The sequence below is a fragment of the Amblyomma maculatum genome, chromosome 3 (genome assembly GCF_055883805.1).
Source record: "Amblyomma maculatum isolate TAMU_Amacu chromosome 3, ASM5588380v1, whole genome shotgun sequence".
Taxonomy (NCBI): Eukaryota; Metazoa; Arthropoda; class Arachnida; order Ixodida; family Ixodidae; genus Amblyomma; species Amblyomma maculatum.
In genome coordinates this window covers 202,910,384-202,935,001 of record NC_139346.1, presented here as the reverse complement: position 1 = coordinate 202,935,001, position 24,618 = coordinate 202,910,384, and the positions used below count along the sequence as shown (strand labels likewise).

General features: G+C 41.9%; 1 protein-coding gene across 1 annotated transcript; it reads left to right on the top strand.

Annotated features, from left to right (window-relative positions):
* Positions 1-982: 982 nt before the first annotated feature.
* CstF50 (cleavage stimulation factor subunit 1 Cst50) lies at positions 983-21,286 on the top strand. Its single transcript, XM_084599285.1, has 13 exons — positions 983-1,229; positions 2,087-2,214; positions 7,814-7,891; positions 9,752-9,844; positions 9,972-10,012; positions 10,689-10,811; positions 10,907-11,029; positions 11,250-11,325; positions 12,652-12,731; positions 14,802-14,957; positions 16,121-16,265; positions 16,929-17,009; positions 20,959-21,286. The coding sequence occupies exons 1-13, from the start codon at positions 1,171-1,173 to the stop codon at positions 21,072-21,074; spliced, it is 1,299 nt and encodes a 432-aa protein (XP_084455411.1). The 5' UTR covers positions 983-1,170; the 3' UTR covers positions 21,075-21,286.
* Positions 21,287-24,618: the final 3,332 nt, after the last annotated feature.

The following is a 24,618-nucleotide window of genomic DNA, read 5'->3' as shown; positions in this document are numbered from 1 at the left end:
CACAGAAAATGCGGCTCTTTGCTGCAAAAGCGCTGGTATTTTTATTTTTTTATTTTTGTTAAACATATGCACATGCATGCGGTTGAGCAGAAACTGCAGAAACATACTTCGAACTGACGATGAACCTTGCAATTATCATATCTCTAACATTATTGCACGTTTCTCATATGCCACTTCGGGGAAGAAACTAGCAAAACAACTTTCCTAAAAAACAAAACAACGGTAGCGTTGCCTGAGCAGCGCTCACCTGTATCGCTCGAGTTGCTGCAGTAAAGTTTTGCAGCATGCTCGCCACACACGGTTCAGATTTGATTGGTGACTGTGAGTAAACGATAAGTACGGCATTTAGGACACCAAGTAATTTAACATTCCCGAATGCTACATGCTACGCTGAACGGCCGGGCCCGCAGCGTTTGATTGTGCTTCGACAGCGGCCAAGCAGCGGCTAGATAGAGCCTGTTTCGACGGCAGCGCCACCGCGCGTTAAAATTGACGCGCCGCTTCAGCAGCATGGAGAACCCGGAGAGTTTAGCAACTGATCTTAGTTCTATTAGCGTTGGCTGCGTCCGCATGTCTGCGTCGCCGCCTGTCGGCAGGCAGCGGAACATTTTCTTTCTTTATGGCGGAATTGCAAAACTTATTGCATGGCATCCGAGATTACCCCCAATATGCCCCCACAGGCGTAGTCTTGCAGGCTCGCAGGTCATGCTTATTGTGCAACGTTCGGATGGTCCGGATAGAGTGCAAGGTCAACTAATTCTACCATGTAAAGTGCACTAGATGCGGTTCGGAGCTCAGGTAGCTCAGGACAAGCGGCGCCGTTGGTATAAAAAATAAACATTGCAAATAACATTTATAATAATAAATTGTATGTTGTATAGTATTTTACGATAAAGCAATTTTAGTCATTACAAAATAAATATTACGTAGTTGCCAGCGCTCCAGCGGAGAGAACCGCAATCTTTGAGTGCTTATTGCTACTGCTTGCTGCTTTTGATAGGCCTAGATGTTTTTGACGTGGTCGTTATTCTGGTGTTGGCGGCGTCGCGTGGCTTTTTGGTTCGCTTTTGAGCACTCTGTTTCCAGAAGATTGAACTCTGTGACGAATTTAAGCTTATTTTGTAGCTGTGTTGTGTTGAGTTATTGTAATTGAGGTTTCTCCACCTCAACATGCTAAATAACACACCCAACATCAAAGACCGGGAGGCACTCTATCGGCTCATTATTAGGTAAGCTACCCCTTGTACCAAGGCGGCGATGATCGCGAACCTTTGGACACACTGTTGTCGTCCTTGCTTCATTGACATGACACTCTACATGGGCAAAGCTGGATACAACAGTTACACAAAAATGTTTTGACCAGAAGCCCAGTGCGACACGCATGTTGCGAAGGCGTTTTGCATACCAAATGCGTGCGTGCAAATTTGCCTCCTTCATAAAAGGTCCAATCATACTGGTTTCTTTTACTACTAATATCATTATTTAGTTCAGTAGAGAACTGATTACAGTTATGAAAAAAACATTACGCATGCGGCTCCGCGCGGTGCTGCACGTGCATCGGAGAACTGGTGATATATAAATCCGCAACCATCCCACCAAAGCATTAAACAAGCTTGACGGACATTGTAGTATATGTGCACCTAACAAGTGTATCTTTGTATTCTGGAAGGTCAACAACACGCGGTAACTGACTTTTATTACTTCGAAGCAATGAAATGGAAAGGAAGACTTATTGTCAATGGATAAGTGCATGAATGACAGAAAAGTAGTGTTCAGCCTTTTGATCCAGTTTGCAATGAACTTGGCACTTGTGTGAAGCGAAGTGTGCGCGTTTGAGTGCTGGTAAGCTTCACGATCCGGATGGTATACCAGTCGGAAAAAGCCAGTCAGAATTCCCCAAAGTACTATTGGGACCATTTTAACACCATTTGGAATTATTTGAATTCTTATTAATTCCGTCTCTGTTTTTGAAGGCTCCACTTGGCCTCTTTTGCCAGGGATGTATGCTGATCTCACATTACATCTGGCCACAAACACCAACTTTTCATCATAGCATTAAAGACTATACGCTTCATGCCTATTGCAGCCAGCTGTTCTATGATGGCCACCAGACACTTGCAGTCAGCTTGTCCAACATGGTCAAAGCGCACCCTGCTTGCCCACCATCGGACAGGTTGCTCAACATTGTCAGTGCGGGTTTGCGAGCGGAACAAGGTATGTGTCTTCTAGAGTAGAGGAGTGTTTACTGCAAGGACTGCATTCAATTTTGTTTTTGTCACTCCTATTTAACAGGCGTGTACTACAGCACAAGAAACGGGAGCTGTGGAGAGGCTACGCAATGCACAGGGCTGATTTGCAACTTATATATCCTCTCCATAGCATATGTTTATTGTGCATTCTGCTTTTCTGCCATGTAGCAACTAGCTTGCACCTACTTCTACATTACTGCTACTCCTCCTCATTGCAATCATGTCACCTTTTGTGCTTTTTCCTTTCACTCCACATTTGAAAGTAAGTTCCTAAACTCATGTCTGTTTTCTGCAAATGAAATATGGGTAATAATTTGTGCTTGTGTTGCTAAATTTTTCCTTGTGCAAATTTTCTCAAAATGCTCTGCCAGCTGTGCCTCTTCTCTTTGCAGTGCAGCATTGATTTCATGTGCTTGGTTGTAAGGAAATGGAAGTCTATGACAAACAACCAAGTGTTGTGTCACTCATGAAAAAGTTTTCTTGGCTTAACCACTTGTTTGTTTGGGGCCCAGATTTTGCATAGAGATGACATTTCGTTGTAATTTATTCGATGTTTTTGTTGGGTACTTGCCTGAAATGGCGAAAAATTTAGCAGACGATTATGATACTCAGTGATGCTAATTTTCAGTGCAGCTATACAGATGATTTAGTTTTGTGATATATTGAGATAAAGAATTGAGATAAAGGTAGAGATTGCTATTCAGCTACCCACGTAATATTGCTCGAAGTGACACTCCTTTTCCAGTTCATGGCTGTTATAAAAGGGGCCTTGTCATCTGGGGAGTGGCAGGAGATGTTTTCCAAGTACTGGTCTAACATCGTGTTCTGAAAGATGAGGTCTGTACATGACTTACATGAGGTTGTCACAGCAGTCCACTTTGTCTCGAGCGGCACCTGGCCAGTGGGCGACGTAGGTGGGTTCCTCTTGTGATTGAATATCATTGGTGCACATCTGAGTACAACCCCTCTTCCCTGCCCCCATTATACCCTCCTGCTCCACTTTCTACCTTTCTGTGTCTTCTGCCCCTGCCCTCCACACTCCAATCGCAGCCCCCTTCTCCACCTTTTGTTCTCACCCGCCTGTCGGGCATACCTCTACTTTTACCGTAAGCATCTGCATTCACAGTAGTCACTTTTTGTTGCGCGACCCTCATGTTGGGCATTCCTCGAGCCTTTTCTTAGCCTCCTCCATCCTCTTCATATAATCTTTCATTCTCACTCTCATGTTGTGCATTTCTTTGCTCTTGCCATAAGCTCCTGCTTTCCTAGTGAATAGTCACCCTTTGGTTTCCTGTCGTACCACCCTCAAGTTCCACATTCTTCGTCCCTCCTCATAGCCTCCTCCTTCCGCGGTGGCCGCCTCCCAGGTCCCTCTCATACCAGCCACCTTCTGGTTGGGCATTTCTCCACTCCAGCTGTACCCTCCTAGTCACGGGACACTGATTGCCTCTTATTCTCTTTCCCTCTGCCTTCGTTCCTAAATGTGGGAAGAGAATTTCCATCTCTCCAGTCTTGATGCTTGCTAGCTGTGGCAAGTACGAGGCGACGCTTCGCTCTGCTACTATACCTGCTGCAGCTAGGAGGTGGCTGATTATGCTTACTATGTCGACGATGCGCAAACCAAGAACAGGCACCTAAGAGCTACACTCTAAAAAAAGGGTTTTGCATCAATTGTACGAACAGTGCCGTCTCTTGTCTTTTTATGTCTTACATTTATCTGCTTTTGTCGTTGTGCTGCTAGCAACAGCTGGCACTGCTGGTACAGCTGTTGCAAAACCATCCCTTTTGGCTCAGAATTCCTGCGTACTCTGCTGAATATGATTAATTCCCACCTATTCAAGCAAGTACGCTACAAAAGCATTGTTTAAACTTCCCAATGCCACCTCTGCACGTCATTCAATGCCAAATGCACCAGAGTTTGCGCTTGAACCTCCCTGATTTCTTTCGTAAAATTTCTAGCTGAATGTTTACTTAACCATCAAAATAATTTTCCTTAAGAATTTTTTTGTTGTGTTTTCTGCCTTGGGAATAATGTGCAGGACATTGGAAAAAATCAACATCCACTTTGTTGGTGCGAAATAGTAATAAACAATTTTTAACAGAATTGTTTTTGTCTTGTGCGCTTTCAGTTTGTTTTTGCACTGCCGAATGACGGCTGTGAGGTCACTGATGCGTTGAGGTCACATGAGGCTTGCAAAAACGATAGTGTGGTTGTTGCTTTGTTCCTTTTAATTCACAGCCACTTTTGCACAAGCCTGCCTAAGAGCTTGAAACCACAAAAGATAAGAATAAGCAGTGATTGTGCGGCAGTTTTTTGTATGTAACTCACGTGACAAAAACCAGTCTATGATGCCACAGTCATCATAAAGCTGTTGAAACTTAAATCCGGAACAGCACAAAAAAAAATTCAGGGACAAACTAATTTAGTTTGCGTAGGTGAATTCCATACTGTGCCTCATGCACACCGTTGTCTTGCACGCTGTTTCAAAGAAGAAACAGGCATCCAAAATTTTGTTGTTGACTCCAGTAAATTTCAGGCCTTGTTCTTCCGGGACAGTGAGGTGGAGCGACGATGAGTAACAAAATATGAATAGCGATACTTGGAGATAACAAAGAGATTAACTGAAGTTTATGCAAAAAAAGATTTACAGTATATACAGCAAGGTTGGGTAACACATGGAGCCTAGCCGAAGATGACAAGCTAAGCCGTAGCACAGAACACTCGACTAGGCCTTGGGGCTCAGTTTTAATGCCTTGGGGTCCAACCCACATTTGAATCCTAGCCAATTGCAGCAAGCATCACCACGGTTGGTTGCTTGCTACTTACCACACTTGCAACTCTTCCCCAAAACACATTGCAAGCAAAAAGAGCAACAAAAGTCAAAACATACAAATGGCAATGACTTGAGCGACCTTATTAGCCTATCAAATGGGTCTCTGCCCCACAACCTCAACTTGTACCCAGGTCCCTCTCTTACAGAGAGAGGGAACAACACTCAACCAAACATCCAATGCTTCCAATGTTTCCCTTTTGTAACCCTGTGTAGCCTACGTGTTGGCACCATGCACCTGGTCACCCCAATGCCATGCTTGACAACACTAATTTGGCGTTTTTGTTTCGCCGTATCCTATAAGTGACCATCAGAGAGTTTCAGCCTTGCTATTGTTGCTGAAACGACCCCCTTCAAGCAGGTTCATCTCACTTTTGTACGCCTGCCATTCCAATGACCTCCATAGATGCTGTTCACCTAGCAAGTGCGAATAGCTCGGTGTCGACAAGCCCATTTGTCCTATGTACTCACAAGGAACCACTGCTGATGCTTGACTGTGCCTACCACATTCACATTTCTGCGTACCAAAAGCAATCCTTACAACTCCTTTAATATCTTTGGAGAAAAAGATTTTCTAGTCATGTGACAGCCCTTTAAATTTTTAGACGAGTGCAAAAATAGGTCTCACTAAAATAGTTTAGAAAAAAAAAATATAAAAATATTATACTTTTTTTCTGAAAATGAAATAATGCATGAAAATAGTGCTTAGTTAGAAAGTAGTTATCTTTACTAAATTTGTTACGTTGTTTTCATTTGCTACTTGAGCACTAAAACCAACATTTTTGCTATTTTTTAAACACCACTATGTGACATCCATGAGCAATATAAAATTGCTATGCGGCTGTCTATACTATGTACTATTCTCGTTAAGGAAGAAGTGAGCAGTCAAGCTGAGAGAATGTTCTTTTTAATGAATTTTTTTTCTCATAGTGACATAACATTCAAAATTTGGTTATAAGGAGCGTTTTGCAACAGAGTTAGTACCCCATATAAAAAAATATTGCTTGTTGGCAGTGTCGATCGTTCGAACCCATGTAGCCTTAAACAATCATGAGCATGCCTCCAGCAGGCTTTCAACGCAATAGTGTTAAAACCACTATGTCGAGAAAAATTGCCCAGCTGTGGTGATGTCAACCGTCTGAAGCCTCACAGCCTCGAAAAACTGTGAGCGTGCTTGTGGCAGGCGGTAGTTTGTAGGTGAAATGGCCAGGCACTGATTGGTACACAGATTATGCAATGTCATGGAACCAAATGGCATGGTCGAGTTGGAGTGAGCTGTCAACTCTGAGAGCTTCATTTACAGTTAAAACTCGATTTAATGAATTTGAGGGGAGCCGTGTATTATTTCGTTAAATCGGGAACTTCATTAAATCGAGGGGACTTTCTTCGGTCACTTAATCCGATAAAATCGATTATTGTACGCTGTTGCGGCGCCAAGGAAGTTCCATACCACCATATTTGCGAAGCGTGAATTACATGAAAATGAAATGGCGTTTTGAAAGGACGCACTAGCGCAACTTATACGAAGAACCAGGGAAGTTGTACTGTTACCTCTTTGAAATGTAGTAGCAGTAATTGCCCACTATGCTATGTTGCTACTTTGAAATTGCGGCCTGCGTAGACTATCGACACTGATAGCTGGTGCGTATATAAAGAAGCAACAAAAATTGTATGTCATCGAGGATGGTGTCAAGAAACTACAGACTTCTTTCCTAGCAAAGAAATTGCTGATCTTTGCTTGCTTGTAGTTTGAAGCAAGAAGTCCACGGTCTTTTCATGTGTTCCTCTGGCAGACTGTCACAGCAGATCAAGGGCATCCAAAACTTTACCCAGTGTCGGCAGTGGTGCTGCATGCCGTCACCGGGTCAACATGCAGACATTTTCCGATTTGTGAACTCCCCTGAATTCAGATCCACAAATCTCCCACTTTGCACTGCACAGTTTGGCAAAAGCGGGACGAAGTTTCTTAACGATGTTACCATTAACTCGCAGTTAATAGATTTTTGGCCGTTTTACACAAAATAGACCATAAAAATAATTTTTGACCTTCATTTTTTTTGACAAAAAGTTTGTTAGATCAGGACAGATAGCAAAATTGGTTTAATTATTTCGAGTTACTCAGAGCATTGGACCATATGAGCATCTGATGGGGGATTGGAATATCTTCGTTAAATCGAGACTTTCGTTAAATTGAGTTTTTTGACTGTATGTGAAAGGTTGAGCTGTGAATTGAGCACATTAGGACCCTTGCGTCACTCATCATTTCGAGCCTCATAGCCTCAAAAGAGCACGGGCATGCCTCCGGCTGTCTGATTGTAGCAGTGTCGGCTTAGCACTGATTGGTCGCAGGTTTCCTGAAATTGTGACAGCACAGTAGATGATTCTGAAATGAGCTGTCTCTGTCACTTCTTTACACAGGCATTTCATGTCATTACATGTCACTTCTTTACATAAGGATTTTTTGATCTCAGGGTATCAGCCTAAATCATGGTGCCAGTCTAAATGCAGACTGTGGAAGTGAAACTTGTCTGATTATTTTTTATATTTTTTTGCACACTAAACATGAGAGTAGGTCTGCTGCTGCTTTCTGCACTGTTATGCTTTTGTGTGAAGAATGCTGCTGGGCTGACAGAGTGTTTTGAGTGAATTTTTTGTTAATATGTGTTAAATAATGTGAGTCCACATTTGGGGTTGTTCAGGTCATCATTTGTTCTTTCTTTATATTCTTGCCAGAGTCAAAGAGCAGCAAGGTGGTAAATGCAGATCAGCCATACATGGGCCCTGGAATTGACCTGGAGTATGAAACTGAGGGTATGTCTTTACTGTGGTCATCACATTCTGCCCGACTTTCATATTTTTGAGCCACTTTACATGGCTATCTTCTTCTTCTTCTTTTTTTTTTGTTGGGAGAGTATGCATGCTTTTGGTTGTGCCAACTTTTCAGAAGCATGGGAAAAAATATTCTGTCTCATGCAAATGCCTATAATATAATATACTTTTTTCCCAAGTACCATAATGTTTCTGTGATTGTTTTAGGTTGGTTTGGGCATGTTGACTACAACATAATTGTCCACTAATTCTGGACAATAATTGGTTCACCAGCATTACCTGTAGCTGACAAAAGCAAGATAGAAAGAATGTGTGTCTGCATTAAATGTGTTCTGTAGTAAAGGTGTTCTGATGCTTACGGGACACCAGAGCCTTAGAACAGTTCATTTACTTAGGTGCAGGCAGCAGTACCTGACTCAAAGTTAATATGTGTGTTTCTTATTGCTATCTTTGATGTTTCTTATTGATCTTGTGATGGGTGTTGTTATAATTTATTGTACAGAAGAACTCTAATAATGACAAAAGCTAAGGTTTAAAATATTAAACACTTTTCATCTTCTATGTGGAAGCCTCGTGCATTAAATATTTTACTCAAAAACGAGTGATCTCATTTGCAGGGAAGTAGTTATACGAGTAATACCCTTGTTACATGCACATGACTGAACTTTTTTCAACTTCCTTCAGCCAGAATCATCTTTATCTCGAGGGGGATGAGGTGCTGTGTCACACAACAGTCCTTTAGAACTTTAGAAAAGGAAGTTTAAGGAAGTTACTAATGTAAAGAGTTCTTTCACCTCCTTTGACCATGCGAAGGGAGTACTCTCGCTCCTAAAGATCCCAAGTTTCGATTTTTAAAACTAAACGTTGACGCTCATTTCACTTTCATTAGCAGCTATAATATAATTTTTTATCCCGGAACAAGTACTTGAGCCCAGGTAAACATTTTTCTGCAATTTGACTCTCAAATCAGGTGCACGTTGTGACGTTGTGGAGCTGAGTAGACAAAACCGCATGTAAGTAAAATTGAGCGCATACACGTTGCACTCTGGAGAAAAAAATATGATGCATTTTTCATTTATTTAACGTAAGAATAATGGTACTTTGCTTGGAAAAATGTTAAAGAAGTCCAAGGTGCTATCAAATCGATTGTTTTATGCATGGGTCTTAAGTGAACAGTACCTGGCGCCCCCTCCAGGGAAGCTGTTACCGTGTCACATGGTGGCAACTACATTAAGAAGGATCTCCTTGATGGTCCTTTATGGTAGGGGTTCTTAAACTATTTTACCGTAAAGAAAAAAAAATCCCAGCAGCCATAGTATGTGCCATGACCCCCCTGCTGCCCCAGTCGATCGATGTTGCTTGTGAATTGGCCCATCCTGATTTCTTCTGTCATTTCACTTTTTTGTAAGGATTTGTTTGTTTTCTTTCTTGTACCATCAGCTTTTCATTAAATGCCAACCTCCAACTCATGCTCAGACCTGTAAATTCAAAACAAGAACATGGAAAACTTAAGTTCAGCGAGAGCCGGTAGAACCCACCAAAGTAGATCACGGAATACAGTCTGAGGACCCCTGCTTTATGGGAAGGAAGTTCAAGGGAAGTGCAAGTTTGCTTGTGTGACATAGGTATAGCTGTCATTCGTACGCTTTGTTCATCACCTGTTTCTCATGACTGCAAGTGGTAGTTAATTAACACACATGAAGAATGTCATGTTCAAATTAAGCACTTCATGGAACCAGCAAATGTGCTTACGTTTGTATGTGTGCACGTGTGTGCATTCATCCACATACATGTTTTGAGTGAACCGGTTATTTCACAGTACCACTGTCTTCTTTATTCCAGCTGCCTCCCTTGCACCTGAGCCTGCATTATACGAGACCTGTTATGTTACATCACACAAGGCACAATGCAGAGCAGGAACATTCAGCAGAGACGGTACACAATGGTCTTTCCTCCTCCCTGTCTCCTTGGAAGACTGTGTATTGCCTGTATATTGCCATAAAATTGTATCATTGAATAAAAACTTCTTGATTCTTGATAACTCTCTTTTACTTTCTCCTAGGCCAGCTTGTTGCGACAGGCTCAGCTGATGCTTCAATCAAGGTGAGCCGTATTCATATTTTCTCTAGAACTGCAAGGTTTCTGGTGCTAATGTCTTTGGTGTCATTTCTAACTGTTTTAGTATTGCTAAATGTGCGACCTTATCATTTGCCAGAGTAGCTCATCAAAAGCGATTACCTTTAGTGCGCAGTTTTGCATATCACATACAGATCTTGCATCTTTCTTTCTGCTTAAGAAGGTTTTAAGAGTTCCGTCTCCCGTTTGCGGCTACCCATGTTTATCCCCGTTCAAGTACACGCACTTCGATATTCGGTTATTCTATAATCCCTTAATTTTTGTCTCGGATATCTCACACATGCTCGTTAGCACACAGTTGTAAGCTACCATTTTATGTGGAAGACCACCTGACATAAGTATAAAAATGAGCTGTGCGAATGTGCAACCCCTCCCATCTCAAAGGAGCTCCCCAAGTTGGCAGCTTCTGCCACATCATTATGCAGAACCATGAAGCACAGGAGAAATGATGAAAGTCATTATTTTAAGATGATAGCATTAAAGGCCTTGCAGAAAATGCAGCGTTTGCAATATTTTCTACAGAACGGGGTGTTAAACGCTGTCGGTTTAAAATACGGGTTCATTGACTGGAGGGCTGCAAGGTATAAAATGGGCAGCATTTGGACTGCTTAAATCTGCAGTGATTTTTCCTCGTGTCACGCAGATTCTGGATGTGGACCGCATGCTAGCGAAAAGTGCCATGCCACCTGAGGTGGCTGCTCAGGAGTCTGCCCAGCAGAACATGGAAACACATCCTGTCATTCGCACCCTTTACGACCACATTGAGGTGAGGCTCCTGGTGCCTGAAGTATGCCATTTGTGCTTCCATAAGATGCGTTTTGAAGCATCTTTGTAACTGAACATGGTTTAATGAAATTTCAGGAAGTGACATGCCTTGAATTCCACCCACGAGAACAAATTTTGGCATCTGGTAGCAGGGACTATACTGTAAAGTTCTTTGACTACTCCAAGCCATCGGTCAAGCGAGCCTTCAAGACAATTCATGCAAGTTCCTTTTCATTCCAAATACATGCATAGGCAGTGGTGCTCTACACACACTTTGCTTGTAATGCCTGCCCAGGTGATGGAAATTACTCCACAGCCCATGCCTGTGCCGTCTTTCCTGATCTTGAACCCTATGAATTCTGGATGTGTTAACGAGTCAGTCGTTTAAAAAAAGAATACTCCAGGCTGAATTCATACCTTGGTTGTTTCATATCCAAAGGAGGCGGAGATGGTGCGGTCCTTGGCATTCCACCCATCTGGCGACTATGTGCTGGTGGGGACTCAGCACCCCACAAGTAAGTCTTAGGCCTCTCGTTATGCAGCAGCTAGTGTTTTGTGATTTTTTAGCACTGTCAGCATTAAGGAGACATGCCTCTGAAAAACTTTGTTTTCTTAATATTGGTGCTAACGTAGTGAACAAGAATTGTGCCATTATAGAGCTTAATTTCCTCTTTCCAAACTTGTTTTTAGTTTTAAGGTCACGCTATTCATTCTTGTTTTGAATGCAATGCATAAATGAACAGTGCAAGATTTTTTTGTCTCTAACGCATCACTACGTGCAACTGAGCAAATTAACATTATTGCCTAGCATATATTTTGAGACAATTTTATATCTTGTGTACCGTTTTCAGTGGCTAGTGCCTGAATATCGAAAACATGTTCAGTCTTAAAGCTGTCACCGATTGCATTAACTCCTAAATAATTGCATTATCCATACTTTACATATCATGCGTACCAAATCTGGTCTTGATGTGACTAAAATAAGCGCATGAAATGAGCACAAAAGCCTCGCGTGGTCCAAAACAAGAGGCTGAAAGGCTGAAGAGACTGAAAGTTATAAGAAGGCCTCAATGAATCTACTTAGCTTTTTCAGTAAGAGTGATTATTATTGTTATTATTATTATTACTACTACTACTACTACTACTACTACTACTACTACTACTACTACTACTACTACTACTACTACTACTACTGCTACTACTGCTACTACTACCGCCACCGCCGCCGCCGCCACCACCACCACCACCACCACCACCACCACCACCACCACCTGAGAGTGTGGAGCAGCAAAGCCTGCCTTGTAGAGAACTAGCATGGGCCCACCAGCTTACACAAGCCTAGCATCCAGCGATGCTGTGGTTTGACGCATTATGCAAGATGCTTTGGGTCTGCACCTCTCAAGGCTGCCACGAGTGCTTTGTCTAAGCTTTTCAGTAATGTCTCAATCATTTCTGGGTCTGATTTTTTCTATGTTTGAAAGAGAAGTGATCAAGGTTGTTCACATAGTAAAGTACCAAAACTAAAGTTTTTTACAGAAAATGTCTTTTTTTTTTTTACAGGCGTTTAACCTCTAGTCTGTGCATGCGTTTTATCTGATTTCCAGATGTGTGCATAGGATGCAGTTTATTTATTTATTTATTTGATACCTCAAAAGCCCCTGGTTTGGAGCATTACATGAGTTGCGCTACTCCTGGCTGCCTACAGTGCAGTAATAACTGCTGGTGTGATGGCTGTTTCGAATTAATGCTTTAACGCGGTATTTGGGCAATAATCTTAATGCTGCTTCAAAGCTCGAATGGTTGACTTTCAATGCCCGTTGTTTCTCTCTTTTGTGATCCAGTACGGCTGTATGATGCCAACACTGCCCAATGCTTTGTGTCAAGTGTGCCTTCAGATCAGCACAAGGCTCCAATAAATGCGGTAAGCTGACTACAATGTCTTTGGTGCTAAACATTGAGTTTATTTATATGTGTGTGAGATTGGAGGATAAATATTGACAGGGATTCGAGGGTCTATGCAGTCTTTTAGCAAAATTTAACTCTGTTACAATGAAACTAAAAAAAAAAAAAAAAAGAATCAGTTTTTCGTTACATCTAGGTTTTCATGTATGCAGTTTTCATGCAAGAACTCAAAAATTGCAATGCAGAATGGAAACTAAAATAACCCTTGTTCCTCAGGTCATAAATGTGGAGAAGCTGTTTGTGATCACGTTGGTAGCGCGACTGTAAATACTTCTGCCTACGCCAGGGGCTTGGGCAACACAGCTCTGAGACAAGGGGGGGGGGGGGGGGGGGGGGCAGTTGCGCTGCCAGCGCTCTTAACCCTCCCCCAAAAAACCACGCGCGAGAGCTATAATCACATCAATATCTTGCTAGTAAATGTACGCCGGTAATTGGTGTACACTGCTTGTGGTGTTTATTTTTTTTTCTTGTTTCTTATTAGTATTTCTCGCTGTTTTTGAGTATGAACTGTAGTAGTGCCACATGGTGCAATGTTCTAAAAGTACAAGCAGCGTAGAACTATTGCACTTGCCATGCAGGTGTGCTGAAGATGCTAGAGCACGCATGTTTTGTTGTCAACTGCGGCCCCTTATCAAGGTCGTAGGTGTCCTCACGTCAGTTCGTATTTTATTGTGAAACTTTCACGTTGTTCTGACAATTTTGATTCTCTGCACTGGCAGACAGACAATTAGCATAGCCAATTAGTTATATCAGTGTGGACTACCACAACACTTTCATTGCATAACGTTTTCAAATATGCGTGTTTCAGTGGGTACGGTGTTGGGGTATTGAGAAACTTCATAATTCTAAAAAATTTGTTACTTGGATATTCCTTACATTCATGTTTAACTACATATTTCATTATTTTTCTCGTCTTTTACAATCTTCCTGAAAGTAAATCATGGGCTCTGAGCCTATCTTAACACGTGCTACATTATCGTTACGTTATTGTGGTGCTCATTTAATAATTGTATACTTTTATTATAGCTATGAGGGGTGTTCGTAAAGTTCATATTATCAGTATTGTAAATTTATAAAAAGGCATCAAAAGGAATGCATATCACTCTATTTTTAGCGGAATATATACGCTGTGCTGTTTATAGTGCTGTAAAACATCGCCAGAGCATAGAACCAACAATGGCAGCTTCCATTGAAAACTTTGAAGCACTCGCAGTTATTCGCTTTCTGTGTTGAAATGGCCGCAATTTGAAGAAGAATCATGCTGAGCTATTGGCGGCATATAGTGCTGATGCCTTAGTCTCTAAGAATGTCATCGAACGGTGCAGATGATTTTAACTCGGTCAAACAAGCCAGGATGGCTGTCGCTCGAAGACTGTCGCTCGATGACGAACCAGAAATTTTTGTGAGCTCGTTGACCGGTTGATAACTGTGGAATAAATAATGAGACATGCTAATGTGAGTGCAGGCTTCACAGTAGCCTCTGCATGACGAAGGCTGTTGCGCGCATGCAGAAACCTTCCAGCCATTCAGTACACTGCAGGTGACTGACACAGGCAGCCTTTTCAGGAGGTGAAATATTGTTACCATCCTTCATATTCACCCAAAAGCGCACTGAGTGACTTCTTCCTCTTCCCTCCCGCGAAGAGCTTACAGCGCAAGAAATATTTCCACGGCGATGAGGAGGTGATTGCACAAGTGGTTGCTGTTCATGAACTATCATAATGAGGAGGTGAGGAGCAAGGGTCTGCACCAGATCGTCCATTAGTGGCAGAAGTGCATGGTGCTGGGCACTGGAAATGTAGGCGAAGACGAAGCTCCCACTCGAGTCTCATTTCTGTATCTGATGCTTAATGCCAGTAATACTTACTTTATGGATGCCCTTCATAGTTGTTGCTGCTGTAGTTTAGGAAGGTTGTCTGCTACCACAAAATTTTCTGATCGTATGTGTGTGTGTGTGAAAGGGAGTGACCTAATGTCAGGCAGGGTATTCATGCCTGTATTTGTTTGTGGCTTTGTTCGTGTTCGTCAGATCCGCTACAACAACTCGGGAAAACTCTACGTGTCAGCTTCCAAAGATGGTGACCTGAAGCTTTGGGACGGCGTGAGCAACAAGTGCATTTGCACGTTCCCCCAAGCACACGATGGCAACGAGGTCTGCTCTGCGGTTTTTTCTCGCAATGGGAAGGTGAGTAGCAGTTCATTGCATTCTGTGTTGCATTATTCGCTGCGTGTTATGAGTGCATATCAGTTGAGGGCGACCATTTTTCACCACCTGTGCACAGTCTGTGCTATGCTGCGTGCCTATTAAAGTGACATGACGGCATATCACACACGACTGTTGCAAATGCATTTGCTTTGCGTTCGAGAACAGCATTGCATGAACATTACGAGACAAAAGTGCCAGCGTCTGCTGTTAGAGATGTGGAAGGCATGCTGTAAGAGCCCGCACTGCAAAAACAGAACCTACTGCCAAAGCATATAAAATTCTGAAATTTATGCAGTTGTACAGCTGATGTGATGGAATCATTTTGATCAGTGCTATTGATTTATTTTATATGCTGGCTTGTGCTTCCTTACGCTTTCAGGAATCGGCCTAGTTTCGTTATTTTATTTTCACTTATGGCATTTTTCTTAGCATATCTACTACATAGCTTTTTCAGGTATCTACAGTGTAGAAGGCCGGTAGCAGCAAAAGGCTAGAAGTCGTCCAAAACTTTTACTCATCAGTGGATGAAGCATGAACAGTGCAGAGCAATCAGAACGTAATGATTGGGAGGTTTTGTTTAATAGTGCTTTTACTAGTTCTCATTCACAATGAGTGGTCGTCACATGGTCATGTGAGGAGAGTTTGTCTTCCCTGTTGGCTTTGAAGATAAACCGATTAGTTTTCTTTCACTATAACCAAAACAAATGGTGCATCTTTTTTAGCCTTCAATACACAGAATGTTCTTGTTTCTTCCTTCTCAGTTGCGTTTTGCTGTTTGCTTTTCATTTAGCTGAGGTATTACATCTTGCCTCACATATTTAGCTGAATTGCTCTTGATGAAAGCCATCACCCTTGCAAAGATTTCGGAGGGCACATAGGGGCGTTTGAGATCTTTTCCGTCTTGTATAGGGCTATACAAATAGCATAGCTTCATTCCAGGCCATACGAATACTAGTTGGTACCAAAATCTTCTAAAATCAAGAGAAGAAAGAAAGCCCTGAAGAAAGAAAGCCCTGACTGGCTAGTATTTTTCTTTTTTCTTGTGTGTCATTTTGTTTTATTTTTGCTTGCCTCATTTAAGTGCAAAGGCTTGCACAGCTTTTCATTCGTCTTATCCTGGGAATGCTTGCTATTCCTCACAGTATGTGCTATCTAGTGGCAAGGACTCCATTGTGAAGCTCTGGGAGCTTTCCATGTCTCGGTGCCTCATTGCTTACACGGGAGCGGGGGCTACCGGCAAGCAAGGCCACAGGGCACAGGGAATCTTCAATCACACTGAGGACTATGGTGAGTCACCTGGTATTTAACCAGAGATGGTGCCTTATGTTTGCAAAGCATGCAGCTGCTGTTATTTTATTAGATCTTTTAAGACTGAAACAAGCACCAGGAAAAAAACAATGTTATAATGCTTGGTAGTATATGCAGTGCTCATGCTTTCAAGTGAATCAGGCATAAGTGCTAACCTTCAACGATTTCCATCGCTGCTAATGTACTACACCGATACTAGTACTGTCCAGGTGAAATAAGATGCCATAGCCAATACAGAGGATGGCCTAAGCTGCTGGCTAGAGATGCACTATATCACTGGATAGCTGTGTCTAGTTGAATGTGACAGTGCCCAGCCTAAGTAGACCTTTTGGCAATTGTGTTTATTAACAGAAGTGTAAGAAAGCAGAACACAAGCTGCCTCTAATGGTGAGTTTTTGTTCCTTACTATATCGCTCGACACTTTCGCACAGTGGCTTGCCTCTATGTGCCTCTGGAAAAATAAAAAGACTCCTATATAAGTTGGCTTTATTGATTTTGCTCCCTGCTCTCGGCCCATATTGTTATGAAATTATGGAGGCTTTGCCAAGGGGACTTAGGTTCCCATTGTCGAATGCCGCATTTCTTGATGAGTCGTGGCTGGCAGTGCGTGTTTGTACATATTTTTGCTCACTCCTTGTGCAGTTCTTTTTCCTGATGAAAAGACAACCAGTCTGTGCAGTTGGGACTCAAGGAATGCTGAGCGACAGCGTCTCCTTTCACTGGGTAAGGCCATTGCTCATTACAGGCACTGTTATTGTGGAGCTGCTTGTAAACTGTAGGCTGTGCTTGAGCCTTAGTGTTTGCATCAGCAGTTAAATTCAGTTCAATCTTGATAGTTTGAGCTCCAAGCTGACCAGAAATTTGATAAGAATACTCTGAGTATACTTATGGGACCAGGTTGCGAGTTTTAATAAAGCAAATAAAGCAAGATTCTACTCTCACGATATCCACCTATAGCTCCGTTGAGAAGATTTTTGCAGATATGTATAACATTTTTCTTGCAATTTCTCTCATTTTGTTGCTTTTTGCAGCTAGTCCATATAGTTAAAGAGCAGATGCAGATATGGAGGGTACCATTAAAATGCCTGAGCTGGTCTATTGCCTGATTCCACCAGATGTCATGATGATGAAGGATCATGACCAATGAGTAGAGACTTTTTTTATCCAGAGAGACTTAAGCAGTTGCCTCATGCCTGTTGTCTCCTTCATGATCTGATGATGAAAAGATGCAAATGCAAACTATAATCATCAGGTTAGCAGTGTAAACCTTGTGCAACCTTGCTGGTGGTGATTTTTTTCAGCATAGTTCTTTGAATTGAATTCAAATCTCACTTGCTAATTCACTGCCAAAAAGCAATAGGGCTGCTGTATTTGCGTGACTAAGAATGGGCATGAATGTATTGGGTACAGTATAGTGTCTTGCACTTATAAAGTGTTGCGTGATGTTCGCTGAATGGGAGCATATGGCTAAAGATGGTGTTGCAGATCGAGAAAGCTATATATTTTGAATGTGTAAGGTCATCCGGGTTTCAAACAGTATCGTAATTGACTTTGACAGAATTACAGCCCACCATTAACAAAGCACTGAAGTCTTAGTTTAGCAAGGCAAACACGTCTAATACACCTTTATACTATAGAGAGTTACGTGACATCAGGACAGTGTGCACACAACTTGATTGTGAATATTACAGGATAGGATATGGCCAGTTCAATTATACATTCAGCAGGCTGTATGTCTTTCAAATACTTAACATTGTTGAATAAGGATGGCACACAGAAATCTTGGATGGTTGTATTCAGTTATATGTCTGGTATTTTGACCAGGTGATTTGGAATTAACACAGTGTCCAAAGCCTTTGTTGGTGTGCTTGAAATATTTTAGGACAAGCTAAAGTGTTTAAGGCTGATGGGTCATGTAATTATCCCAAAAAATGGACTTGATGTTAACTGATTTCGTTTTGCTAGCGTACAGATAAGATCACGAGGCTTGACTTGGGTTTCGTTTGGCTAGACAGGGAGACCGGAAAATGCTAGTGTATTGAAAGTGTGTTACAAAAGTAATCAGACGTACGCAGAGTGCATTGTTGACTAGCACCTGACATGGCACCAGACATATATGCTTACACAACTAGTAGATGACACGAGGAACACTCCACACCACAGCGGAAGAAGGAGGTGCTCCAACGAACTGGCTTTGCTATGGCGAGAGTGCAGCCACTTAGTGTAACCAGAACGGCCTATCGCTGCCAGGGGCGGCACATGTTCGGGGGTCTTCCTCTCCGCTGATTCTGCTGGCGTTCCTATGGAGCAGCGGCACATGCTCTAAAATTGTGCAACCTCACTCAGCACTCAAGCACCTTAACGCTTATATGTGCCTGTTCTTGGTATTAAAACTCCTCATTTTGAGCATGTATAGAAGCTTTCATACTGTTTTCTGTGCAAGTAACCTTATTTGTGACCGCAGAGAAGTGCCTCGAAGCAGGCACCAGACGCGTCAGTTAAAAAGCTATTTCATGATACCATATTGCCAACACCAGTGCCTTATTATGAGAATGGTAGCTAAGCTGACAGATGTGATAATGTGAGGGATGGTCTGGCGCGTTCCCTTTGAGGTTAACTGCAGATACACAGTTTGATCTGCTGTCATGAATAAATTGTGCGTTTGGCTACTGCAAGAAATATATAATAATGCGCTAAGTGAGGAAGAAGCTTTTTGTACATGGGTGCAACTGCAGCCATGCATCCTGTTAGGAGCAGGTATTGTTCTTTGGTGCTCCCGAAGACGAACTCACCAGGAAGCATAGCAAAATTTCATCACCTACAGCAACCACATTCTCCGTTTCATTTAATGTGTGTACAGAATGCATTTCGACGGCAGTGGAAGCAGTTTTATGAAAATATGTAGCAGAGTGCGATGCTTAAAACCTCGCCACCAACAGAATGCTTGTAAGCATCACATTGCTTTTACATGCGCTATGCAAAAATATGACTGTGCATTTTATAAATTATCATTATATTGAATTGAAAGTAAGACTTGTAATCAAAACAGGATCTTCAGAAGGGAATAGGCTTGGGAAGGTTGGTAAATCGTTTGAACACAAATCACAGCGTGGAAGGAATGGAGAACGAGGAGAACATGGGACAAGCGCTATCCTTTAGTGCTTGTCCTGTGTTGTACTTGTTCTTCGTTCTTTCTGCGCGTTGATTTCCGTATCTCACTGCAGCAAATCATGGAATTCGGGAAAGCTTGCAAATCTACTGTTTGCAGCTGCAGGTATCAAATGTGAAAGACGAGCTCGGTTGAAACAGCCGACTGTCAAGCTGTCGAATGAAGGCCCACCTCCTGTGGTTTCTGTAAAGCTTGGATAGTTAAGATGTGCGCAGTAATGCAAAATCGACCAGCTACGGAGCTGCTTACCGGCGACGTGTCCTCACCGATCACTTGCTTATCATGTTTGGCACTATATTTCTTGCAAGAAAAATAGGAAACATTGTCTACAGAGCTTTCTCTGGTCATAGCATCAAGTATAAATTCAGAAATCAATTATTACACTTTGAAAATTGCGTGTAACGAAAGACACATGAAAGCTAGAGCAAAACACAGCTCCTGTATATGTTCACATTTGTGTATGTTTAGCTGTGGCTGAATGCATGTCACGCGGTGTTCACTTGAGGGATTTCAGTGGGTGCCGTTATATACACTGTGTTTCTACTGAAGCTAAAATTTACGTTATTTAATTATAGTGCGGAATGTGGGCAGTGTTTTAGAGACGCTCCACCACCTACAACAACAAAAAAAAAGAACATGTTTCAAGCAAGTGAAAATCTAATAAATGCTTCGAAATGAGGTGCATATTTCAGGCGTGCCCATAGAATTGCCAGCAGAATGAATGATGCTAAAGGCCCCTAGTATGTTACGCTCCCCTGGTGGCCACATCGTGCGTAAAAGCCACAGGAACTGGTTGTGCCTTGTGATTCCATTAGATGATCTCTCTTTTTTCCACTGTGCTCTGCATTAAAGGTGTATAGACACCTAATTTTTGGGATCGTGTTTTATTTTTTGCAATGATGCGTAAAATATATTGTATGTGGATCACCACGTGATATCCGCTAACAAGCACTGAATAATTTATGATCGAATTTCTTTTCTCACCTGTTTCTGTTTTAGTTTCAACAGCCGAGCAATGCTTGTGATGTCGATGTCTAGGTCACTTCGATGATGGAAAAATAGCCGTGTAATCGTTCCTCTGTCCTTTGTATTCACAAGGCTAAATATAACCTACTGCAAAGACAGGAATCACCACAAATTATGAATCAGTGATTGTGTCGCTGGTTGTTCATCCCTCACGTGACCTTGGCTTGACTTTCACGTCACAGCCATTGCTCGGCTACTGTAATTAAAACAAGTGAGAAAAAAAATTATTAATAATTATTCAGTGGGCGTAGGCTGTAACCACGTGGTGATCCACATACATGACTGCCTTATGCATCATAAACAAGAAGAAAAATGCAACCAAAATTTGGTGTCTATACTAACTTAAGCACTTTCTTCCCCCTTTCTTTACCAGGTAGAGACTCTGGTGAAACTTGCGGCTAATGATAGTTTTGAGAACCCGTTGTAAATGTGAAGTTTTCGTGGTTACAGACTTATTTTTCATCACTTTGCATGCAGGCCACAACAACACAGTCCGTCACTTGGTCCATTCGCCAACGGGTCCAGCCTTCCTGACTTGCAGTGATGACTTCAGAGCTCGATTCTGGTATCGCCGCGTTGAGGCTGTTGACTGAATTTGCATTGTTTGTCATCACTTGATTCAACCCTGGATGCTTGTCATGATTGCCATCACAGGATGTACTGGGTTTCTTCATTCATCTCCAAGATGCATGAAAAACGGCATTCTTTGATTGTTCATAAAGTATGTTTTCTTTTAAGTTGTGTTTGTGTGCATGCTACAGAAATAAAAGTGACATACAAAGGGCGTCAGCCCAGCCATATCCCACATCAGACTACCCTGTTCCATTATCATCAGCAGTGAGGTTTTGTTTGCTGCAGAAATAAAGAACTCTCATATTGATTACAATGGCTAGGTTAGTAGGTGTCTGACTGGGAAGGAGCAATTTATACTAGTCCCATACATCTTTACTTCATGATGACAACAATGGCACTGCTGTTATCTGCCAAGCGGTCGCATGGGGACTGTCTGCTACTCGTACTGCATTTCACCTTTCACTTCATGATGACAACAATGGCACTGCTGTTATCTGCCGAGCGGTCGCATGGGGACTGTCTGCTACTCATACTGCGTTTCACCTCTCGCTTACCTCAGTTATGGCCGACAGCATTATTTATTCCAGGTCCATAGTGGTTCTTGAAACCCGTAGGAAAGCTTGATTTTTCAAATGCCATATTCGAGACCTAGAAGACCTTTAAATTTACAGCAGTGTTGAAGAATTCTTGAATTTCTCATGTCATATTGTGATCCTAAATGTCAATTCCATATGAGCGGTACTGTACTTGTGACCAAAGCCTCATTTACTATATGCCTGGAGCATGAGCTGCAAAAACCTGGTTTTACCCTTTCCAGTTATCTCATCCCTCCCAAAACTGCACCCAGTGGCGCTTGCAGCAGCCGCTTGCATTCTGTTGACTGCACAGCTAGTGAGATGTTTGAAATCAATCCGCAAACAACAATGTACAAAAATGCGACGTCACTTTTTTTTTGCACATTTCATTGCTGTAATACTGACAGAGCAGAAGCACTGTTTCAGTTATCTCTCCATGATATCAATTGTTTTACTAAACGCACAGCCAGGACATAAGCTGGTATGTGAATGATTATGAAAACTTCGGCACAAACTTTGACAGTGGAAAGCTTTGCTTCCAGGCACTTAAATTGACGGACTGCTGTGTGCAGTAAATTGAGTTTGCCTATCAGGAGCCATGCTAAAGAGACAAAAATATGATCGTCCAATCAGGCAAACACTGCACCTCTTTCACACACTGTCTCTCTTTCTGTGATATCGATTAAGTGCCTTTAATCTCTCGACATTTTGTTCTAGCCTTCCTTTAAAACAAGTAAAAAACATTATCGCGAGTATGTCTTTCTTTCTTTCTTTAGTTAATTTACTGCAACATCATGAAAAAGAAGTGTGTGGTTCCACCTCTGGTCGGCTCACCTAATCAGTCTAGATGTCATACTCCAGTCAGCCACTTCCTCCATCGGCTGTAGTCTTCTCACTATTTTGATGCCTCCGGCTACATTTCCTTTCTCTTGGCATATGCTTCATTATGCTAAGAAACCATCTGTAGTTTGTGCTGTCAATTACAGGTGGTCATGCTTGCCATTATGAGCATCATGTGAAGGAAAAAATTACCTTCATTTCAGTGTGCCTGGTGTCTTGCCGTTCTTGGGTACCATGGGTTGTCTTTTTCATCGGGAAATAACTCAGTACAACTTTAAAGTTGTATCATATAATGGTGTTAGATCTGGTAATGGCCATGATGACTATATGCTAGAGCATTATGAATAGCAAAAACATTTGGTGCAAAGTTAATTCAGATAATAAAAATTGAAGGCAAATCAAATGGCATATTTTCCAATGTTATTGCAGTATTGCCAGGTTTAATTGTTGAGAAAATTTTCTGTGAAATATTACCATAAAAAAAGACATTCAATAGAGGTGTGCAAATTGGAATTTTTTTGTGAATTAAACACGGAAAAAATTGATTGCAAATAGTGTAGTGTTAATAATGTTGAAAATTAGTAGAGACAGTTGTAAGCCAGAAAACGTGGGTATGAAAAGAAACAGATATTGCAAAAAAATTTTAGTTTCACCCATCATCAGCATCATTTGTTATACCTGTAAGGCCTGACATGCATTACATAAGGAAGCAGGAAATAATTGGTTTGTAGGCTCATACCTGTTTACAAAATTTTTTGACATTGACTGTCATTGAAAAGAAAAAGCCTAGTATTGCAGTTTGACTTGATGTTAGCTCACACTGAAAATTGAATTTGCTGACTGCTGCCATGAAACATTGTAAAGCGGATATCTCCTTACTGGAGGAATGATGTCAGCGATTGATTAATGGTGAGATAAGGTGCTCGCAAAACTAAACAAAACCGCCTGTGAAACAGATGGAAGAGCCGTAGTGCCATAACAGGACCTTCCTTCCTCACTTCCTTGCGACGGCTTGGTTGTGGAATGCTGCCCGAAACGTAGCGTTCATGACGACACGAAGTCCGTTCTCGCTTTACTGGTATGCAAGACCCGTGGCGGGCCTCAACCACCCAAACACTCTTTGTGAACCAAGAAAGCACAAATATGAAACCGCACCATTGGTTGCCCAAGTGCACTTGCTGCACTGTATGCGGTGCAGTTAACCAGGCTGGCTTTGAGCCCGGTGCTTCTGTTGTACATTTCCTTCTTGACCACTGTGGCCTAAGATGCATAGTTTCTAGGTTCTAACTGACAAAAATTGAAAATAATTAAAACAGTTGCCGCAAGCGAATTGCAGCAGCATATGCGGGCTGCAACCTTGCCCCCTTACGCAATGCTCCACAAGTTAGGCTACTGCCAGTCAGGTTCAAAGCCAGTTGACTGCATCATAACTAGGAGCACTGATATGAAACTATATTCTAGGTGATCCCTTTATCACCCCTATCCTGCGAAGTGCCAGTGGTGGCCTTTAAAATGAATCTAATTGAATTTAGTCCTTCTAGGTTGGTTCAATAAAGTGTTAGTGTAGCGCCATCACTTCAGGGTGTGCTAAGAGCAAACAACTTGAGCATGAGCCCATCAGGATATACCAAGGTGCTCAGCTGACAAAGCAGCCAACGTCTTCAGCAGGATTTTGTAACTCATTCACTTGTTTCTACAAACTGGAGTTCTGACAGCATATCTAATAAATTTCTTGCAGTTTTTTTTTTCCCAATTAGAAACATCCTCAACATGGTTCCTGCATTTATCACACCTAGTGCAACTAGTGGCGTCATCATGAATTGTTTGAACTTCATAAGAGCTTCAGGCAACAGTTGTTGTTAAAGAAACTATCTGTGAGGCTCTGCTTGGTTGCTTTTTCTTAGTGAGCCACTAACCATCACAAGTCATTGTGACCAAAATGGCATGCAAGAGATCCTAAGACTACCTCTTGAGCTTGGCGCTATGGTCTATAAATTTCTCCACCATTTTTTTATTGCTTTGTATAAAAAGAGGCTGCTGTGTTCAGCTAAAGGTTAAATTTGTGTACTATATGAATATACTGCAATGCACTGCTGTAATTGCAGTTTACTTCAGTGTTTTTTTTATGGAGGCAGCAATGAGTCAAGAA